The sequence below is a fragment of the Lontra canadensis genome, unplaced genomic scaffold, assembly GCF_010015895.1.
Source record: "Lontra canadensis isolate GAN:19392208 unplaced genomic scaffold, GSC_riverotter_1.0 scaffold1, whole genome shotgun sequence".
Lineage (NCBI taxonomy): Eukaryota > Metazoa > Chordata > Mammalia > Carnivora > Mustelidae > Lontra > Lontra canadensis.
Window position 1 is genome coordinate 56,615,019 of NW_022630995.1, and position 21,047 is coordinate 56,636,065.

General features: G+C 43.2%; 1 protein-coding gene and 1 pseudogene across 6 annotated transcripts in view; one reads left to right on the forward strand and one right to left on the reverse strand.

The window, feature by feature from the left end:
• CPEB2 (cytoplasmic polyadenylation element binding protein 2) overlaps window positions 1–2,240 on the reverse strand; it is a 71,432-nt gene extending 69,192 nt beyond the window's left edge. For all 6 annotated transcript variants that reach the window (XM_032854841.1, XM_032854825.1, XM_032854804.1 and 3 more), the window contains exon 1: window positions 316–2,240. In XM_032854841.1, the coding sequence (XP_032710732.1) occupies window positions 316–2,019 (1,704 nt within the window). In that variant the 5' untranslated portion in view covers window positions 2,020–2,240. The remainder of the gene's footprint in view (window positions 1–315) is intronic.
• Window positions 367–20,753, forward strand: LOC116866146 (annotated as a pseudogene).
• Window positions 20,754–21,047: the final 294 nt, after the last annotated feature.

A 21,047-nucleotide genomic window follows, 5' to 3' on the forward strand; every position in this document is an offset into this window, starting at 1 on the left:
AAGCGGGCGCGCCAGTCCGTCGCCGCCGCCGCCCTCGGTCCGGGCGCCATTCGGTCCCTGCCCCAACCCCCACCGCCGCTCCGGGCGTTCGAGGGGGCGCCCGGCCGGGGCGACTTCCAGCGTGACCCCCTTACCCGAGCCTCGTAGCCCACGGTGGCCACTGCCCGCCCGCCCGCCCCGCCGGGGACTGGTGTCCCGAGTCCTGTCACCCGTCTCCCCTCACCTCCCGCCACCAGTCCCACTCTCGCATGGGCGAGTAGCCCTCGTCTTCCCGGTCCCGGCCCCGCGGCGCAGCCGGGCCGCCGTCCGCCGTACCTGGTGGTGGTTGTAGGAGTTCCTCTGCTGCAGGAAGGCGGCAGCCGCCGCCTGGTGCTGCTGCTGGAGCTGCGGGCTGACGGGAGACCTCCGGCTCTGCGGCTGCTGCGGCGCCGCGGGCGGCGGGGGCTGCTGCTGAGGTAAATTCATGGCGGGCGGCGGCGGCGGGGGCACGGCGGCAGCCGAGAAGGGGCCGCCGAAGCCGCTGCCGCCGCCGCCGCCGCCACCGCCGCTCGCCGGCACGCTGAGTCCCGCGCAGCCGTGCGGGGACACGGGCGAGAAGCTCGGGAAGAAGGCCGGGTTCATGGACGACGGCAGCCCGGGGTAGAAGCCGTTCTCTGAATCGGGGCTGGGCGGCGGCATGGCGCTGAGCGAGCCGCCGCCGCCACCGCCGCCGCCGCCACCCGGGGTGGCGGCCGAAGAGCCGGGCTGCTGCGGCTGCGGCTGCGGCGGCTGCTGGGGCGGAGGCGGCTGCTGCTGCTGCTGGGGCGGCGGCGGCTGTTGGGGTTGGGGCGGCGGCGGCGGCGAAGCGGTCTGCACCGACCAGGGGGTGCCGAAGCCGGGCAGTGGCGGCGGCGACGCGGAGCCGCCTCCCCCTCCGCCTCCGGGGGGCCCCCCGCCCCCGCCGCCGCCCGGGTGCTGAAGGTCCGGGCTCTGCAGGCTGCTGAAGGCGCCCGCGCCGAGCGCCCCGCCGGGCAGGAGGTTACTGGGACTGTTGAGCAGAGGGTGGTTGGGGGACTCCATGGAGCCCGGCGCGGGGTTCACCGGCGGCGTCGAGGGGGCCAAGCCCGCATTGGGGGGCTCGGTGGCGCTGCCCTCGCCCGCAGCCGGGGTCTTGCGAGGGCTGCCCGCGCCTCCGTGGCGGCGCCGCGGGGCTGCGGGCGGCGAGGGCTGGAGCTGCGGGAGCGGGGGCAGATCGGCCGGGAGCTGCCGCTGGGCGAAATTCTGCGGCGGGAGGTGCTGCGGGTGCGGTACGCTGAACTGCTGCTGCTGCTGTGGCTGCTGGCGCTGGGCGAGCTGCGCCGGCTGGAGGAGCGGGCCGGGCGGTGGCGGCGGCGGTGGCGGCGGACTGAACCGGCCGGGGCAGTGGAGCGGCGGCGGTGGCGGCGGCGGCTTCGAGTCCGGAGGGTGGGGAAGGTGGGGAGGGCTGAACTCTTTCCTCTTCTGGCAGCTCAGCTGCTGCTGCTGCCGCTTACTGAAGTCCTGCGGGGAGGAGGTGCGGCAGCAGCAGCAGGAGGAGGCGGAGGAGGAGGAGGGGTGGTGCAGACTCGGTTTGAAGTCCTGGGAGGGGAGGAGGTGGGTCACACCCGCGTTCGTGCCGCCGCCGGGGTGGTGGTTGGGGAGTTTCTCCGCGGCCGCCGCCCCCGAGAGCGGCCGCGCCGGCTGCTGTGTCAGCCCCAGCAGCAGCTCATCCTGCATGGTCTGCTGATGCGCCAGGAACGGGGAGGAAGAGGAAGCGGCGGCGGCTGAGCTGCCCGCGCCGCCGCAGCCGAGGATAGGAAAGGGGGAGGCGGCCTCCGAGATGCCGGTGACAGGCAACGGCGGCGGCGAGAGCGGGCCGAAGGGCGTGGCGGAGGACTGCGGGGCGGCGGCAGTGGCGGGCCCCACGGCGTAGGGACGGTACGTCCCGCTGCTGAATAGTGACCCAGGGCTGCTGCTTCGGAGCGGGGCGGTCTGCAACACCCCAAACCCGAAGTCCCTCATTTATCAGGCTGGCGGCAGCGGGAGGAGACGCACCCCGTCCGCTGCCCCGCCTAGGAAGCTGCCGGATCTGGGGCGGCACTGCCGTGGTGGAAAGAGGGGGAGTCAGTGAGAGGGACACCGTGACTGAGCCAGGGGCACCTACTTCGGCCCCTCCAGCTCTCGCGGCAATCACCGCCGCCTCCCGAGACCGGCTCGGGGACCGCCACCACCGCCGCTGCCGCCGCCGCCCTGGCGGCTTAAGAACTCCGGAACGTGCGTCAGCGCCACCTCACAATCGCACCGCCCCCCGCGGTGCGTCCCGGCACGCGCGGGCGCGAGGCCGCCGCGCCCCCGCTGCCCCGCCCCCGCCCCGCCCCTCATTAATATGCAGACTCGGCTCGGGCGCGCTAGTTCTCCCAGGAGGGAGGAGGAGCGCGGGAGCGAGCGGCGTGTCGCCTCGGGCCCCTTCGGCATCTAGGGAAAAGGAGAGGTCTGTGGCGGTAGCGGCGGCTGACTCCGGTCTGGGAGCCCGCCGCGCGCGCGCACTACGGGGAGCGCGCGCGGGCGGCGCCGACCGTTCCTGGGCAACGGCCCCTCCCGGCGCGGGGTCTGCGCAAAGGCTGCCCTTAGTCGCACGCGCTCCGTCCCGCCCCCGTCGCCCTCGCGGCCCCGCCTCCTTCCTGTCACCTCGATCCCTCCCTCGGTCACATGAGGCTTGGCCGCTGGTACACGGGCTTGTTGGGGCTGTGGTGCCCCGCGTGGGAAACTGAGGCGGGGAACCCGACTGGGAGCGGCTTCCAGTCACCGCGGTCGCGTGAGGCCTACACCTTGCGAGCGCAGCGGGGACAGCGGCCCTTCCCGCCCTTCGGGCTCAGCCCGGTGGTCCTTAGACCAGCTAGGTCCTGTGGGTGCTGCTGGCCTTGCAGACCGCTGAGCTGCTCTCTCCATACCTCGTGCCCCACACGTCCCCTACTTGGAGCTCTCGTCGTCGCCCCAGAAAGCGCCTTCTCGGGCTTGTTTGTATTTAGCTTCTCGTGCGGCGTGCTGTTTGGACCTTCCTGCAGCCGCTTGAACGTATTTTCTGCAGGGCAAACATGAAGCCTGGCTGTACACCAAACGTTTTCACTTGGGCAATGAGGAGCAAAGTCCCAGGAACTTAACCGGGCTCCGTGCGGCTGTTTACACACAAAAATGCGTATAATAGGTTAGGAGGCGAGCTCCCATGGGAACCCTGGGCCGGTTCCAAGTCTTCGTATTTCATAAAACCATTTAATGTGTCATCGTCAGGACTGCCGTGTGCAGGACTTCAGCCCGCCATATTTGCTCTGGCTCTCCTGTCCCTGCCTCCCCCCCCCCCCCCCCCCCCGGGAGACTCAAATTTAAGCATTTCCTAAGCTTTATGAGTTTTCAAGGGAGATTTCTCACATCAGGGAAAAAAGGAGGTTCTGAATCAGCAACAGACTTGTTGAGGCTTGCAAAATGGAAGGGGAGAGAGCTTTCCATGGTGACGCTCTTGTTGGAAGCAATAGAAGAGGAACTAATCCTGTGTATTTCCTTTTCTAAAGAAGCATTTAACATAGAGAAAAAAATTGTGCGAGGATCTAGATAAAGAATAACAGAATGATCCTGTTTTGCAATTTTAACTTTTTCTTGGCACTTAGAGAAGTGAAACTATTGAAATAATCCTAGAATAGAGACTAACCCCAAAAGCAATAGATGGGATGTCCAGACTACTTGATTTTTAAAAAAATTTTTAGTTGAAATATAATTGACCTATAACAACATATTGGTTTTAGGTGTTCAACATAATGATTTGATATATCTATATGTTGAGAAGTAATTATCACAATAAGTCTAGTTAACACCTGGATACCACCACACGTAGTTACAATTTTTTTCTTTTGAGACTCTACTTGATTGTGATTTACAACTGGACTAAGATTAAATAGTGTTCTAGATTATAAATGCACACTCCTACTGATGTAGGCAGAGTGTACATTTTCATGAGTTCTCATTCTCTATTCAGTTTCAACTTTTGTTATTTCAGTGTTTCAAATTTACATAAATTGGAATAAGCAAGCTAGAAAGAGCATCATTGCAGAAGGAAAATATGTTTCATGTATTACCTTTATGTCTGATATATGAACTACATTATGTCTGTCTAATGAACTACGTTTGATACTGCCTTTACAATACGAGAAAGTATTCTTAAAAAACTCAAAACGGTTCAGAAATTGGTCAGATGTATAGAAAACTGGTTTGAGTTAATAATCTCAAAACAATTTTTAATAATCAGGCAAAATATAGAACTGGAGAAGTACTTTTATTATTTTAAATTACAATGTCTAAAAAGTAACTTGAGCTCATTACAATTAAAAATACAAATGGCCGGGGCGCCTTGGTGGCTCAGTGGGTTGAAGCCTCTGCCTTCAGCTCAGGTCATGATCCCAGGGTCCTGGGATCGAGCCCCACATCGGACTCTCTGCTTCGTGGGGAGCCTGCTTCCTCCTCTCTCTCTCTGCCTGCCTCTCTGCCTGCTTGTGATCTCTGTCTGTCAAATAAATAAGTAAAATCTTTAAAAAAAATACAAATGGCCATTTCCACAGTACCTATTGACATATTTTTAACTTTTATTCATTAATGTATTTTACAGGGAAAAACTACTTCACAATTAAAGACTTTAAGACTGTCTTAAAAATGAACACATTTTTTTTTCCCTAAGTGAAGTTATATTTGGAATCATCTGCAGATCCAACAACAAATCTTGAAACAGGAAGAAAATGTAGGCATGAAAATTAGCTCAATCATCCACTAAAATTGCAGTTAGTGTAATGTATGGAGGAAAGAGAGCATACATTTACAAGCCAAATACTGCCACTCTGGGCTAAAGTTTGAATAAAAACAAGATTTCTTGGTGTTCTAATACTTGTTTGTTTTGGAGGATTTAGAGATCTCCAAAACAGAGAGAAGCCATCATGCTTAGTATTATGTAATAAGGTCAAATTTCATTTTAAGTACACCAAATTCCAAAATCTACCTGTCAGTCCCCTGCTCACCAACTTAACACCTCAGAGTGTTGTAAGGACCTCATTTTTTTTTTTTATAGAGAAGATAATTACATCCTGAAATCTCTGTCTTTTAATTTGGTGAGCATGCCATCATTGAAAATATTCAAACGGAAAGGTTTCCTATTGTGGAGGTGGAGGTGAGTAAGAGGGGAGGGATTATGGTCCTCTAGCTGCTCCAATACCAAAATCTTATGCGGCTATATTCTTTGTTGACCATATGATCACTCAGTCCCTGACCTTATTTGACAGTCTCTTGTTCATTTCCTACCATTCTCCTGGGCCAATGTTTTAAAAAATATTTTCGCTACAACCTAGGACACACACATATACCCGTGCACCTGAAATAAAGCTTTAAGCAATTCTTACTTTTTATACATGCAATAACTCTATTTTTAAATTCTAGGTACTGTGTTAAATCACTAAATTGATCTCAAATAACTAAGTTGATTTTAAGTCCCATGATTAGGCCATGAGCTGAAATTTATTAACACAGTCCTAGAAGACTATTTCACACCTTCTTTTCTATCTCAAAGCCTCCTGACACCATCTCTCCTCCCCTCATTTTCATCTGACCTGGCTTTTTATTTCCCTGAGAAAATAGAAGCTGTTTTAGGAGAGCTTCCACAGGTCCTCAACTGTACCCTTTCCCAGTCACTGTGCATTTGTTCTTACATACCTTCTTCCCTCCTGCTACATGGAGGGCCTGCCTAGACACCACACACTCATTTAAGGCTATCCCCTCCACTGGTGCACCAGATCCTTCCCACACCTGCTCAGGACATGGCTTCATAGACATCCCAGTCTCCTAGCTATCCCACATTTAATATGTCTAATATTGAACTCCCCCATCTTGGTAAATGGCACTCCATTGTTATAGTTGCTCAGGCCAAAATAAAAATAATGATAATAATAATAAATAAAAAGGTCACCCTTGATTTCTATTTTTCTTACAGCATATTCAAACCATTATTGCATGTTAATTGTCCTACCTTTGTATTGTATCCAGAATCCAGCTACATCTCACCACACCCACCACAAGCCAACCAGACCAGGCCAGGCCGACGTAATCTCTCCCTGGCTTGTTGCTCTCACCGCCTACCTAGCTTCCCAGCCTCTGATCTTATCTACCTACAACCTATTCATACAGCAGCCAAAAGGCTCCTTTCATTTTTTAAAAATAATATATATATGTGTGTGTATACATATATATATATATAATATAAAATTATATATATATACATTTACGTTATGTTAGTCACCATACAGAACTTCATTAGTTTTTGATGTAGTGGTCCATGATTCATTGTTTATGTATATCACCCAGTGCTCCTTGCAATACGTACCCTCCTTAATACCTTTCAAAATGGAAGACAGATCATGTCAACTTCCCTGACTAAATATTTCTTTTCCTAGAATAACAGCCAAGGAATTTTCAGTAACCAAATGGTTATTCATGATTGCCTCCTGCCTTTAGTAACCCCTCTCACCATTTCTACTCACAATAGAATCCTTATTTCTTTGACATACCAGGCCAATTCAGCCTCAGATTCTTTGCCCTTGTGATTCTCACTGCCTGGGATACTTATCCCCTAAATACCAGCAGGGCTTGCTTTCATATTTTTCGTGTCTCTGTCTCATTTCTTTCAGGTCTCTCCTCAAGCTCATTTTCCCAGTGATATCATCCCCAACCACCATTATAAAATAGCAACTCCTTCCTTTACTCCAGCCTCCCTATTACTTGAAAGTGGTTTGATTCCCCCCCACCCCAATCTGCCACTCTGTGTACTTACATTGTTTATCTGTCCTCCCTGTTAGATGGCAAATCCCATGAGGAAAGGTACATTGTCTTGTTCACTGCTGCATCTTCCACAGCTAGAACAATTCTGGCACACAATAGGCACCCAAGAGTTGTAAAATTGAATGTGCTGCTCCACAAATGAATAACAGCTTTAGAAAATAATAGCTATAAGTATACTATAGTAACATGAGGGTCTTTATTTGTTGGCAAGGGTTACCCAAACACCACCCACATGCTGCTAGGAATTATAAGCAAGGCAAGATAGTTCCAGGAATTGACAGGGTATGTGTGTGAGGACACACAGGGCAGCTCAGGGGATAGATAAACCTGGACTCCAGGAGGCAAGACTTCTGTTTTAGGAGCCTAGTGGATTCCAGGCTTTAGAGACTGGGATTTTGAGGAAGGAGACTGAAACGCAAGGGTTCATCACGGGAACTTGAGCAAAGACAAAGACAAGGAGTCAAGGCTCCAGCTCATAGAAACAGAATGAGTTCACACAGAACGGCCATGAGGCCCACTTGATGCTGAGCTGTCAAGTTGCTCGTTGCCTACTGCTGCTTGGCCTGTAAATGGAAAAGGGTTGGTCTTCATTCGAGGCTCATTGGCCTGGCTTTGAGTTGTGGGAAAGAGTAAAAATTAAGACCCATACTGACCTTTTCCAACTTCAAGTTGTTTTATTGACACAGCCCCCAGAGTACCACTATCTTTAATACTTCTGGTTCTTTTTCTACTTTTCCACTCTTTCCTTCCCTTCATGCTGTCCTCTCTTGCCTGCCTTCTTTTTACATATCCCTTACATGTTGTAGTTCCTTATGCTTATATTCCTGGTCCTCTTCTCTACTTCTGTATACTCTTCCTAGATGACTTTATCCACTATCATGTTTTCAAATATCATCTATATGCTAATGTCTAACCAATCTCTGTCTAGCCCAGAGGCTGAATTCATATTTCCAGCTGCCTATTAGTCAGCTTGACCTGGATGTCCCTCAAACACATGAATTCAATATGTCCATACTGGAATTTATTTTCCCCCAGACCCACTCCTCTTCTTTTGCTCCTTATCTGGGTTGATAGTGTCATTATACAAGTTGCTCCAGCTGGAGACATGAGTCATCCTCTTTCTTCTCTCTTACCCTCCAAAAACAATTGGTCACTGTACTCTGTCAATTCTGTTGTAGAAATACTGCTCAAAAGTTGTCCCCTCAGTCCATTCCTCTACCTGTGCCTTAGCTCTCAATCTTTGCTCTATCCTGCCCTAGTGCAGAGCCTCTTAGCCAGCTTTCCTACCAGTTCCTCTTCTGAATATCTTCCCTTTAAAGGTGTCAAAAAACAACTATAATCCCATCACACTTCTGGGTCAATAAGCACCTCCCTAGCTTCTACAGTATCACATCCAAACTTGCTAGTGCATAGGACCTTCAAAAGTTATTTGCAACTTGCCTTTTTGCCTTTATTACCTGTCACTCCTCATAGTACCCAATCCTCTGGATCAGACATGTCTTTTCATAGCTCAGTTCCTTTGCACATGATGTGTCTACTTTCTGGAATGCCTCTTACCTCTTTTCATCAGCTAATGCTTCCTTACCATTCAAAACAGAGTTCCAGTGCCATAGCCTTTCTTGGCTCTCCCTGGACAGTGACTTAAACCCTCTTCTACATTCTCTGACAACATTGTCATAATTTTTTTTTTATTAGAACACTTGTCACATGGACAATGATTATCTATTCTCCTTGGCTATCTGCCCTTTTAGACTCTGAGTTGCTCTAGGTCACAGACTTTTCCTTATGTATCTCTGCATACCTTTTCCTGCCATTTTGCCTGAAACACAAGAGCTCAGTAAATGTGGATTAATGATTTGCCCAGTGAATGCTGTGGGAAGGAAAGATGGAAAGGAGAACAGAGAAAGAAGGAAAGAAGGGAAGGAGAGAAGAAAAAAGCGAAGGAGAAAAATGTCTCCAAAGCATACTTATAAGGAGATATACCATTCTCTAGAGAATTATAATATTAGTGACTTATGTTTGCTTGAGGAAGAAAAAGAAAAAGAACAGATAATAACAACAAACAACAAAATTTCACTCCCCTTCCTATTGTTTTCTTTCTGAAAACACCATTCTGGTTGTTATGCTATCCAAGGATGAGCTGCTGACAAAGGAAAATATCTAGAATATCCCTGCTGCTGATGTATATATAGACTCCAAACACAGAAGGTCTTCACGTTTTTGACACACTTTGTGGAGCCTGAGATATTTGTCATCTAACTACAGGACTCCCACTTAGGAAAGGAGCCATCAACCTCTGCAGTAAATCCTGCCACATGCTCATTGGCACATAGACTGACTTAACGGTTCTATCAGTTCTTGACTTATATTTTTAGGTATAGTCACCTTGACTAGATTATAAATCATTGGAGGCAGTGGCTATACCTTATATATTCCTTTCTTTTCCTAGTTCTTCTTGATGCATTTACGTACCCAGAAACTATTTATTGAGTGTCTGCTATGTGTCAGACACTGTACAAGACCCTGGGGATACAACCATGAGCAAAATCAAAGACATATGCACTATTCTGTGGTATCACAGAGGCTGTTGATACAACTATGATAATTCCGGCCCTAATTGTCTAGACAGAGTCATAAACAGTGAGATTCTAGGCTGAAACTGACCTATTAAATTGGAGTCCTACATGCTGCAACATAGCCTTGCTGGACTGGTCATGGGTGGAGCCCCAGGATGAATATGGAATATTGAGCTAAGGCAAATTCAGCTGGAAGGCAGAAGAAATCACATGCTGAAACACATTGTAATCCTAGTTGGAAAAGAGATTTTCACTTTTTATCTGCTTACCTTGTCACAGTATACTTGGTGACTAGATAAAGCAAATAATATTCCTATTTTAGAGTTGGAAAACCAAAGCCCAGAAATAAAGTAATTTGCTTCCTGTAGTTTGCAGAGCCTGGGCTTAAAGCCACCATCTCCTCATTCCTCAGTCTGCTGCTCCATTAGCTGTCCCTTGGGCTGTCACCTGAGATATGCAACATGTCTGAGCCAAACAGAGCCACAGGGACAGGCCTTAAGAACAATGGTTGTTACTTCTACTAAAGCATAACGGATGGAAAGTGTAATGCTTTAAAAGTTTTCAGGAACACCTCGCTAAATGAATAACAATTGACAGTAGTGATCTCAGAATGAAAGCATTTTGTTTTCCACATACATATCCCACAAAAGCTCAGAAATTCTTCTCAAATGTGCAAACTAATTTTTCTCCTGTTAGAATAATGAGGCCTGGCAGTATATATTGGCTATATTGCATTTGATTCTTTTCTTTCGTTCTGGAAAGCTAACTCCTTCACTTGAGAAATTATTCTCTGCAAAACAAAGTGGAGAAGCATTTTGACTAAATATTAAATATTTAAACTTTATGTAGATGAAGAATATTGCATCTATCAAATTTGATCTTAATATTTTTAGAATCTTAGAAAGATTAAAAGTTTAAAGTTTTTTTGGCAACTCTGAATGTTTGGTAACAAGGAAAAATCATAAAGTTTATTTGGTACCAGGCATTATTACTTCCCTCTTTATACAAAGATTAAGTATAAAGGCAATGTCTGGATAACATTCAAGGTATATTTAATATTAGCTCAGGTAAGTGCTTCATCCTTACTGTTATCTATTCACTTTTACTCTGCTCCAGGTGGGACTGTAGGAGTTTGTCATCTTATATCCAAAATTCATGTATAAGTGTAGTCCATTGTATTAAATTTGCAGAACATAACCCATAGCAAGAAGAAAAGTAGACCTCAATTTTCAATAGAAAATATGAAAATAAAAAACTTTAGAAAGTTTTCCTAAGTACATGAACCATATATATAAATACTAATGTTTTTTAGGCCCACAGTTGATCCATATTTCTCTCACTTCAGAAGACAGGGAAGAGAGATATGCTGGACACATATGGGCTTTTGAGTCAGAGACCTGGCTTTCAGTCCCAACTCCCTCTGTCACTGTGTAACTTTAGCAGTACAGTTTTGGGGACATTAGTTTTCTCTTCTTTGTGAAAGTGAAGGGAGCAACAACCATCATCTGCAAAGTGTGGGTTGTGAAGATGATTAGCAGTATTTTAAGCAGAGAGTCTCCTATAATGTTTGGCACAGAATAGATTTTTTTTTTTAATTTATTTATTTGACAGACAGAGATCACAAGTAGGCAGAGAGGCAGGCAGAGAGAGAGGAGGAAGCAGGCTCCCTGCTGAGCAGAGAGCCCGATGCGGGGCTCGATCCCAGGACCCTGGGATCATGACCTGAGCTGAAAGAGGAGGCTTTAACCCACTGAACCACCCAGGTGCCCCCAGAATAGATGTTTAGATAAAGGAACAAAAACTTTTGGCTATTACAAGCCATGCAACTTAAAGAAAAGAGTAGACTCAAAGGCCAGATAGAAGAACTCAGTGGTAGTCCTGGGTTGGGGGGTGTAACAAAAGCAAAACCCAAACAAAACATAATAGTTATCCCAAACATGCACATAAATGATGGTAATGGCTTGATCCCTAAGGAAGACAATGGATGTAAACAGGGCATGCTCTAGCTTAAGGACAGAACTGAATTTCAGTATCCACTCTGAGAGCTACAGTTTAGAGTTTATTAACCCGGACAGGTTAACCGTTCTCAGTCTCACTTTTCTCCTCTGGTATGCAATACAGGGAGCTGTGCACAAAAGATACCCAATGCTGTTAAGAGCACTGGTCTTCAAAGATATATCTAGATCATCTTGGTCCCATAGATACATAACATGAGCCCCAAATGCAAGCTGTATATGTAATGTGAAATTTTCTAGTAGCCACATCTAAAAGAAAGAAAATGAGGCGGGTAAATTTAACTCGAGTAATATATTTTAACTCAACACATGCAAAATGTTATTAGTTTGTCATGTGATTGATATAAAAATAATAATTATTTTTTCTGGATCAATTGAGATGATTGTGGTTTCTGTGGTTTATTCTGTAAATGTAATGTATTACGTTGATCTCCAGATGTTAGACCAATCTTGCGTTTCTGAGAAAAATCCCTCTTGCTTATGCTATTAAATATATAAATCTGGATTTGGATTGCTGGTATTTTGTTGAGGACATTTGCATCTATATTCATAGAGGATATTGGTCTGTAGTTTTCTTGTGATGTCTTTGGTTTTAGTATCCAGGTAATATTGATTTCATAGAATTAGTTGGGAAATGTTCCTTCTAATTTTTTGTAAGAGGAATATGTGAAGGATTGGTATTAATTCGTCTTAAAATGTATAGAATTCACCAGTAAAGCCATCCAGGCCCAGACTTTTCTTTGTGGGAAGTTTTAAAATTGCTAATTCAATCTCTTTGTTATAGGTATATTCAGATTTTTTATTTTTCTTACTTCCGTTTCAGTTGTTTGTGTCTATCTGGAAATGTATCCATTTCATCTAGGTTTAATGTGTTGGCACACAATTGTCCATAATATTCCCTTACAATCTTTTTTATTTATCTGAGGTTGATTTCCAGATCCTCTCTTTTATTCCTGATTTTAGTAACTTGAGTCCTTTATTTTTTTCTTTGTCAACCTAGCTAAAGATCACTTTGTTGATTTTTTTTAGAGAGCTAACTTTGGGTTTCATTGGTGTTATTATTTCTATTCCCTGTTTCATTTTTTTGTTCTCTAAATCTTTATTATCTTCTTCTTTCTGCTTGCTTTGGCTTTAGTTTATGCTTCTTTGGCTAGTATCATATGACTGAAGTTTGGATTACTGATTTGAGATATTTATTTTTTTATAAATACAAGCATTATAGCTCTTTCCCTCTGATTACTGCTTTTGTTGAGTCTCAAGTTCTGGGATGTTGTTTGTTTTAATTTATCTCAAATTATTTTGTAACTTACCTCATGATTTCTTCTTTGATCTAGTTGTTGTTTAGATGCACTTTGTTTAATTTTTATGTATCTATGAATTCTCAAATTTCCTTCCGTTATTATGACTTTAATTTCATTCTATTGTGGACAAAGAACATAGTTTGTGTGATTGCATGCTTTTAAATTTATTGAGATTTTTGTTATGGCTTCCTAACATAAAGTCCATCCTTGAGGATGTTCCATGTGTACTTGAGAAAAAGATCTACTTTCATGTTGTTGACTGGAGTCTTCTATAGATATGTGTTACATTTAATGGATTTATAGTGTTCAAGTTTTCTATTTCCTTGTTGATCTTGTGCCAAGTTGTTCTATCCAGTACTGAAAGTGGGTTATTGAAGTTTCCAAATATCATTGTTAAATTATCTATTTCTCCCTTTAATTTATGTATCTTATTTCATGTTTTGGAGGCCTCTGTTGTTAGGTGCATTGTGTTTATAAATGTTTTGTATTTCTGATGGATTCTCTCTCTTATTACTACTTTTTTTTTTGTTTGTTTGTTTCTAAAAACAAATTTTGTCTTTATTTTGTCTCTCTTTTGTATACCGGTTGCATGGTATATATTTTTCTTTTTACATCACACTTATTTGTATCTTTGAGTCTAGTGTGTCTCTCAGATAGCATGTAGTTGGATCAAGTTTGCTTTCTTCTACCATTCTCTGCCTTTCAACTGGAGAGAGACACATTCTTATTGGAAGAATGCTGCTATCATTATTTCATAAACTGTACACTCATTGCTCTATTACATATTGGTTAATGAGAACTAGCATATTGATTCATCTTTTACAATTTATGAACATGGATTATTTATATTAGATCTATATTATTTTAATCTTGACTACTTTTCATAACCTTACAGGATTCATTTTGTAATTTATTTTTCAATGTTTTTGTAATATTACAATGCTTATTAGCACATTTATTTGAACTAAAAAGATAAAGGCAGAATTTTTCTGAAGGAAAGTGTAATTTAGCTTATTGGTTTGCCAGTAAGATATATGATGGACAATTTTCATAAAATAAGCTAAATATGCAGCTCCGCAGTTTTGATTTCATGTATATGTATAAAATCCAAGGAAAAAGTATAAGGGAAATGTGAGTTCAAAGAGAAAAAGGAAAGGTCTAAAATTTGCAAAAAAACCTTAAATATATTTTTAATAGCTGGTCATGGGTATTAGCTTATTATAATATTCAAATTTCATTGGATATATTTAAAATGATATAGTCATTATATTTAAATATATGCTAAAATGACATCCTTTGCAACAATGATAAAAATTGAACTTTGAACTTATGATAAAAATTTTTAGATGACTTGAAATGTATAAGACACTTAAAACTATTCAAATATAGAGGATTTTTTAAATGTTCAAAATTTCTCTAGGTGATTCTTGAAAAATGTTCAGACTAGGCACAGAGATCAAAGGTATTCCAAATTCTTCATCTCTGGTTGCCTTATTTACTGCTATATTCCCAGAGCCAATCAGATCCCCATGATTGAATGAATGAGCAAATGAATGAATAAATGAATGAATGAATATCCTGAATAGTAACATTACACATTATATACTTTCTGCTTTAAAGAAGGATGGCCCTGGAGGTAGATTTTTCCTTATCTGGGTTAGGTAGTTATTAGTTGGTAGGTAGAGAGAGCAGGGTCCTGATGGAAAATGGGGAAAAAAAAACCTTCATTCCTAACTTGAGAAAACAGCCCTGAGTGACTAGCTTTACCCCTGTCAAGCCTCAGGAACCTGAGAGAAAGACTGAGACCAAGATTTAAGGGAGGCTAACAAAGTATTATGATCCATACATAGCAGTCACCTTGAATTCTTTAAGTATTTTATAAGCATCTACTTCTTGTCTGGCACTCTACTGGGCACTGGGCATGCAATGGGGAAGAAGACAGGGTGCATGAGGAATACATTTAAATTAAGAAGTCTAATGAAATGGGATAAATGCTATAAGAGGAAGAATATATTAAATTACTGCTATTTGACCACTTTTGACTTACCAAAAACTGCTAATTCGTTTGGTTGGACCTACAAGGAAGTATAAATCCAGATGAAAGAACAATAGATCTTGAGGGATTTACTAATCAGGGAAAGTGATATGCGGTCAGTGGCATTTGGGCTCAACACTGAAGGATGAGAAAGAAGATGAGTGGATGAATAGATGGCAGATAGGACATTCAAAATAGCAGGATCAACAAGAGCAGAAGTGGAGAGGTATAGAGTGTACAGATCCATTCTGGAAAGGTGCCTTGTATTTTTTTGTGTTGAGGTCTGAGAAATATGGAAAAAAGTAGAAAGGAGCCTGAGACTTATGTTAAAAGTCTCTTACTGTTGGATCAGCAATAGGAAGCCACTGAAGATTTCCTAGAGGGATTATTGTGAACAGATACCAGCTTTAGAATAACTCAGGTGGCTGAATGGGGAGAGAGTTGGGGGAGGGGAGGTTGAGACTAGAGGCACCAAGATGCTGAGAAAGCTCTGTAATAGTCAAGATGAGTATAGGTGTGTATAGGAGTCGTGAAGTGGGCCATAACATTTCTCTGATAAAATCATCATAGTTTGGTCAATGATGAGGTTGAAGGGTTAGTTGAAATAGGTACAGGGGAAAGAAAGTAAGCTACATGGAGGTATCCTGCAGTGAGAGTGGAATTCTGGGCTAGGGGTCTTGACTCTGTTCATGCACTGTTGGTAGGTGAAGCCATGACAGTCAATGCAGTTATCAAGACATTCTCTCTTGGAAGAGCGGGGGGAAACTGAGTAAGAGCAAAAGGACAGAGCAGGGAGTTAGGAGTGAGTCTGTGCCCTAAGCTTTACCCCCTTTTCCTCCATCATAACACTTGTTTACTTGAGTGTCCACCCTGCGCAAGTCTGTGAAACCTCCAAAGGTGGCATGTAGATCTTATTCATTCCTCAGCATCCTACAAGCTCACACACAGTCAAGGGGTAGCCACTTAAAAAAAAAAATCCTTTCTGGATCATACCCAAACTTTTATGGAATGCTGTCTAAGTTCTAGGCATTGTTCTAAGTGCCATGCTGGTGCCCTTCCATTTCATATTTCACAAATGAGGAAACTTATTCAAGGTCACAGTGAGTGGGAGCCTGGATTTAAACTCAGGTGGTCTAACACAAGAGGCCACCTGCACCTAACTCCCATGATATAGAATGAGTGGAATCAGAGTGACATTTGCGTGTCACTTTTTAGCTTAGAATTGTCTACACAGCAATGCTTTCTAGAAAATTCTAACATCCTCAGAGTAACACTGTGAGATGGAGGGAAAGCACAATATTTTATTGAGTAAATGAAAGCTAAAGTTAACTGAATTCATGAGGAAACACAACTAGGAAATGGCAAAACCAAGCCAAACCCCTGTCTTCTGAGTTACACTTCATGTCCTGTTTCAGTCTTGCTCCCCGTGAGTCCAGTTGTTTCCCCTATCCCTCAAGAAGGTGGAATGCCTCAGCAGATGTCCAGAGGAATCTGAAGAGAGGGGCTGTGGAAAAAAGCAAGAAAACTCTTTGGCTAACAGTTTCTATTCCCTTGAGGGACTTAGGAACTTGGTTCTGGTAAGACTGTGAGATGTCTGTGGGTCTAACTTGCTTGTGAATACTAGCATAGTCTCACTTTTATTAATAATCATGAATGTTCAAATTTAGGCACATCCCACATGTAAAAAAATTTGGTTTGTTGACTTTAAATGTAAATGAAGGGTGATCTATTGACTTGTTATTTATTCATCCTTCTCGGGGACATAATGGAATCTCTCCATGGTGAAACATCAGGCATCCCTTGACAGTCTAAAGGCCCCACCCTCTTTAGAGCCTTCTGTGGTTCATTTATTAAGGAGGGTAAGTATGGCCTCTTAATAAGAGAATGGAAAGGCCTCTTAATAGGATACCAAATTTCTGTAAGCATTTGTTTAACCTAATCCCCTATGACACATTGACTCTTCTCTAATGGCTGGTCTCCTTAGATAGGGAAGACTCACAAAAAGATTTCAAAGGAACTGAAAATGAGATTGATAATAAGCTTTATACTTTTGTTCCGCTTAGTCCAATTTAGAAAAAAAAATGTCCTGGTGCATCTGACTGATAATTGCTTTGTTTAAATTTTATGAATCATAGGCAAGGTTGCTCTGCCATTTCTCTGCCATTATAGAAGATTGGCTAACTTGCCAAATTTCACCATTGCCAATGTAGACTCTGAAGCAGCAAATACCTCAGAGGATTCAAAGATGAAAAACCTCCTGTTTTGTAAGTTATGTGTGGACATATTTATATAGAAAGTGAAACTATATCCTCTATGTAGCCAGTATATTTAATCCCATGACTTCTAAAATAAGCAATGTTATGATAATTAAAATAGAGGAACCTACATTCTTCCTATTTAAGGAAGGATGAAATGAAGAAAATGAATTCAGTAGTTCTTGTCTATATGTTAACTAACATAATTTTAACTGTTAACAACTTATAATATTAAATATTAACATTTACCTTGTACTCTCTTACATGCAAAGTACTATTCTAAACATTTAATCCGCTTTACAACTCTATGGTAAAAATTCCATTATTGTCCTCATTTCGCACGTGAAAACTGAGGCAGAGAAGTGTTAAGCAGCTTGCCTAAAACCACAGAGCTAATAGTAAAGTCAGAGTCTCAGAACTCCTACTCTTAATCTGCTGGGCTAAAATTGTTGTGAATCCAATGACTTTGTCCCTATTGAACTGAAAAGACTTCTAAGAAGTGATGGGACTTTAGAAAATCTTTCAAAGATGGAAACAAATTTAGAAAAATGGAAAGCTAGAAAATTTACAGTGTTTGTAAGTAAACCCTCCCTTCTGTAGCTCTGAGGGATTCTTCTACTTACTCAGATAACTGAGTCTCATTGAAATCTGGAGCAAGGTCTCACTTTGCAGCAGAGTCATGATGGTGTCTCAGGTCTATGAGAAGCTGATGGCTTTGTGCTGGGATAGTTTTCCTGTTGATCTTATTGAAATGGGAGCCATCTATTCCCATGAATGCATTCTTGCTCACTGATGGCACCCCTGAAACACTGTACAAATGGTTGTCATTCCTTCTTTCTTCCCTTCCTCCCTTCCATTCCTCTAATGAATGAGGAATTTGCTAATGAAATTACTTAAAATAGCCAGGTTCTATGCCAAGGGCCAATAATTAAATAAATACATATGTAAATAAATAAGGCAAGGGCTCATGGCCTTTATGAAAACTCAAACATGGTTTTAAAAATGTCCATCTGAGGGGCACCCGGGTGGCTCAGTGGGTTAAGCCTCTGCCTTCAGCTAAGGTCATGATCTCAGGGTAGTGGGATCGAGCCCCACATTGGGCTCTCTGGTCAGCTGGGAATCTGCTTCCCCCGCCCCTCTGCTTGCCTCTCTGCCTAATTGTGATCTCTCTCTCTCTCTGTGTCAAATAAATAAATAAAATTTTTAAAAAAAATTTCCATCTGAGAAAGAAAAGGGGTGCCTTGATTTTGACTCAGATTGTGATCTTAGGGTTGTGAGATTGAGCCCCACATCAGTTCTTCACTGGGTGCAGAAGCTGCTTAGGATTCTCTCTCTCCCTTTGCCCCTCCCCCTCTCCTTTCTCTCTCTCTCCTTGTCTAAAAAAAAATGGCCATCTGTTCATGGTATGAGCAGGTGCAAAAGCGGAAATGGTTATTTCAAATTGGGACATTGGGAAAGACTTCATAGAAGAGTTTGTACTTGAACTAAGACTTAAAGATATGTAGCTTGGGGGTGGGGTGATCAGAACAGAATGAGAAAAGCACTCCAAGAAGAGGGATCAGCAAGAGCAGCAAAGGACTGAAGGAGTAAAACAGTACGGCATGTTGGAGGAAATGGAGAGAAGGTCGCCTGAATGGGGGAAGGGTGTGAGGTGCTGCTGGTAAAACAAGGTTGGAGAAGCAGGCAAAGGCCAGACAAGGAGAGACAAAGAGGGATTTCATCACTGAAAATTCACTTCCAGGACCTGAACACCAACGCAGTGCCTGTGCATGGTGATCGTGTTTTAAAAATTACCTGCATGTCATCATATAATATCTGAGCTTCAAGATTTCAGGAATACTGGATGCTTTTATGAACATTATGATGGTCTCCTAACTAGTCTGTTTCCTCAGTTCTTCTACTGCCATTTTATAACCCTTTCTTCTATGGTGTTTGTTGCATCCAGGTCCATCCTTTAGTTGCTTATGATCTTTCAGTGTTTTCCTTGCCTTGGCCAAAAGGTGCTGCATAATCCATGGTGAACTTGTACCACTCTCCCCCTCTCCCACATGCTCATCCACACTGGTCTTTCAGGTTCCCAAATACATCCTGATGTCCCCTGACCCAGCAAACTCTTCTCCCAACTTCATGGCTGGCTTATCCTCTTTTATATCTCATCTAAATGTGATTTCCTCATAGAGCTCTTCATGGACCACCTGCCCCAATGTACCTCTCTCCTCAGGCCATCCTTTATTTACTTAATAGCACTTATCATCAATCCATAAAATTAAATTAATTGATTAATTTTATTATCTGTTTATTTCACAGAATGTAAGATCCATGATAGATTAATGCATGCTTTGTTTTGACTTATCCCTGGCTGGTTCCTTAGCACATAGAACAGAATATACTCTCAAAAGAACAGTTCTGTGTTAAATGAATGTAAAAATTATGAATCTTTGGTATGTAGTTAAAAAAAATGATAATGATCTTTTCCTTCTTTCCCTGCAGAAGAGAAAAGGCTAGGGGGTCATGGGTGGCTCAATTGGTTGAGCATCAGACTCTTGATTTCCGCTCAAGTCGTGATCTCAGGGTCCTGAGATTAAGCCCTGAGTCTGGCTTTGTGCTCAAAGCAGAGTCTGCTTGAGATGCTCTTTCTCTCTCTCCCCCTCCTCCTGCTCATGTATGCTCTCCCTCTCTAAATAAATAAATAAAATCTTAAAAAAAAGAGAAAAGACTAGATTAGTGGTTCCCAAACTGTATTAAAATTAAATTAAAATTTAAAAAATTTTAAAAAGGAGCCAAATCAGGTTGCCAAGACTTTACTATTAAGTAAGTCTACATATGAACAACATTAAAAAAATGCACTTTCTCCCCTCTCTTCCTTGCTGCTGCCTGTGGAGGTGACAACCGTCTCTTATTTGGCATCATGGTCACCCTCAGACCTCCAGTGATGAGTAAGATCATTAAACCGAAGGTCAAGAAGTTTATCCAGCACCAGTCAGACCAATGTGTCAAAATTAAGAGCAACTGATGGAAACCCAGGAGCACTGACAATAGGGTGTGCAGAAGATTCAAGGTCCAGATCTTGACACCCAACACTGGTTACAGGAGCAACAAGAAAACAAAGCACATGCTGTCCAGTGGCTTCCAGAAGTTCCTAGTCCACAATGTAAAGGAGCTTGAAATGCTGCTTATGTGCAACAAATCTCTCTGTACAGAGGTTACTTTAAATGTCTCTTCCAGGGACCACAAAACCATTGTGGAAGCAGCAGCCTGGATGGCCATCAAAGTCAGCAATCCCAATGCCAAGCTATTCAGTGAAGAAAATGATTAGCAGCTTATGTACATGTAATATTTGTGTTAATAAAACCATAAAACTAGTAAAAATTGCATACTTGCTACGCCTATCATCATTTTACCAGAAAAAGAGGTAGAGAGCTAAGGCATTCCAGTATGATGGCTTTGAACAAAATCAATAAAATTGTTAGAGGAGAGTAACCAATAAATAATTTGTAGAATTTGGAAGGTTTAGACAATGGAGAGTTTCATGTGCTATGCAAAAAGATTCAGACTTAATAGTACAGGGGATGAGGAGCCCTATGGGATAAAAGAACTATAGGCAGGCAAGATGCATGGTTCCATCTGTATGTAAAAATTATCATCTGTGGCCAGTGTAGGAAATGGCTTGGAGGGAAATGAGATACAAATCAGGGAATCAACTTAGAAAGTTGTTACAACCACCCACAAGTGAGGTGTTGGATCAGGGATGGCACTGAGGAAGAAAGGAAAGGAATGGGTTTTTGCTATTAAATCTTGGAATGATTTCTCTGAAACTTAAAGTCTTGCTTCCAGTTTTGGCTTGTATCATCTACCTAGGGGCTTTCAAATAAATTTTCATATTATTTATCTGTTGGCCTCTAAGAGACCTTTATTGACAACTATATTTTTTAAAAAAATCACTAAACTATAGAGCTTTCATTGTGAGGATAAAAATAATAAGTGGATGTGAAAGCATTTTG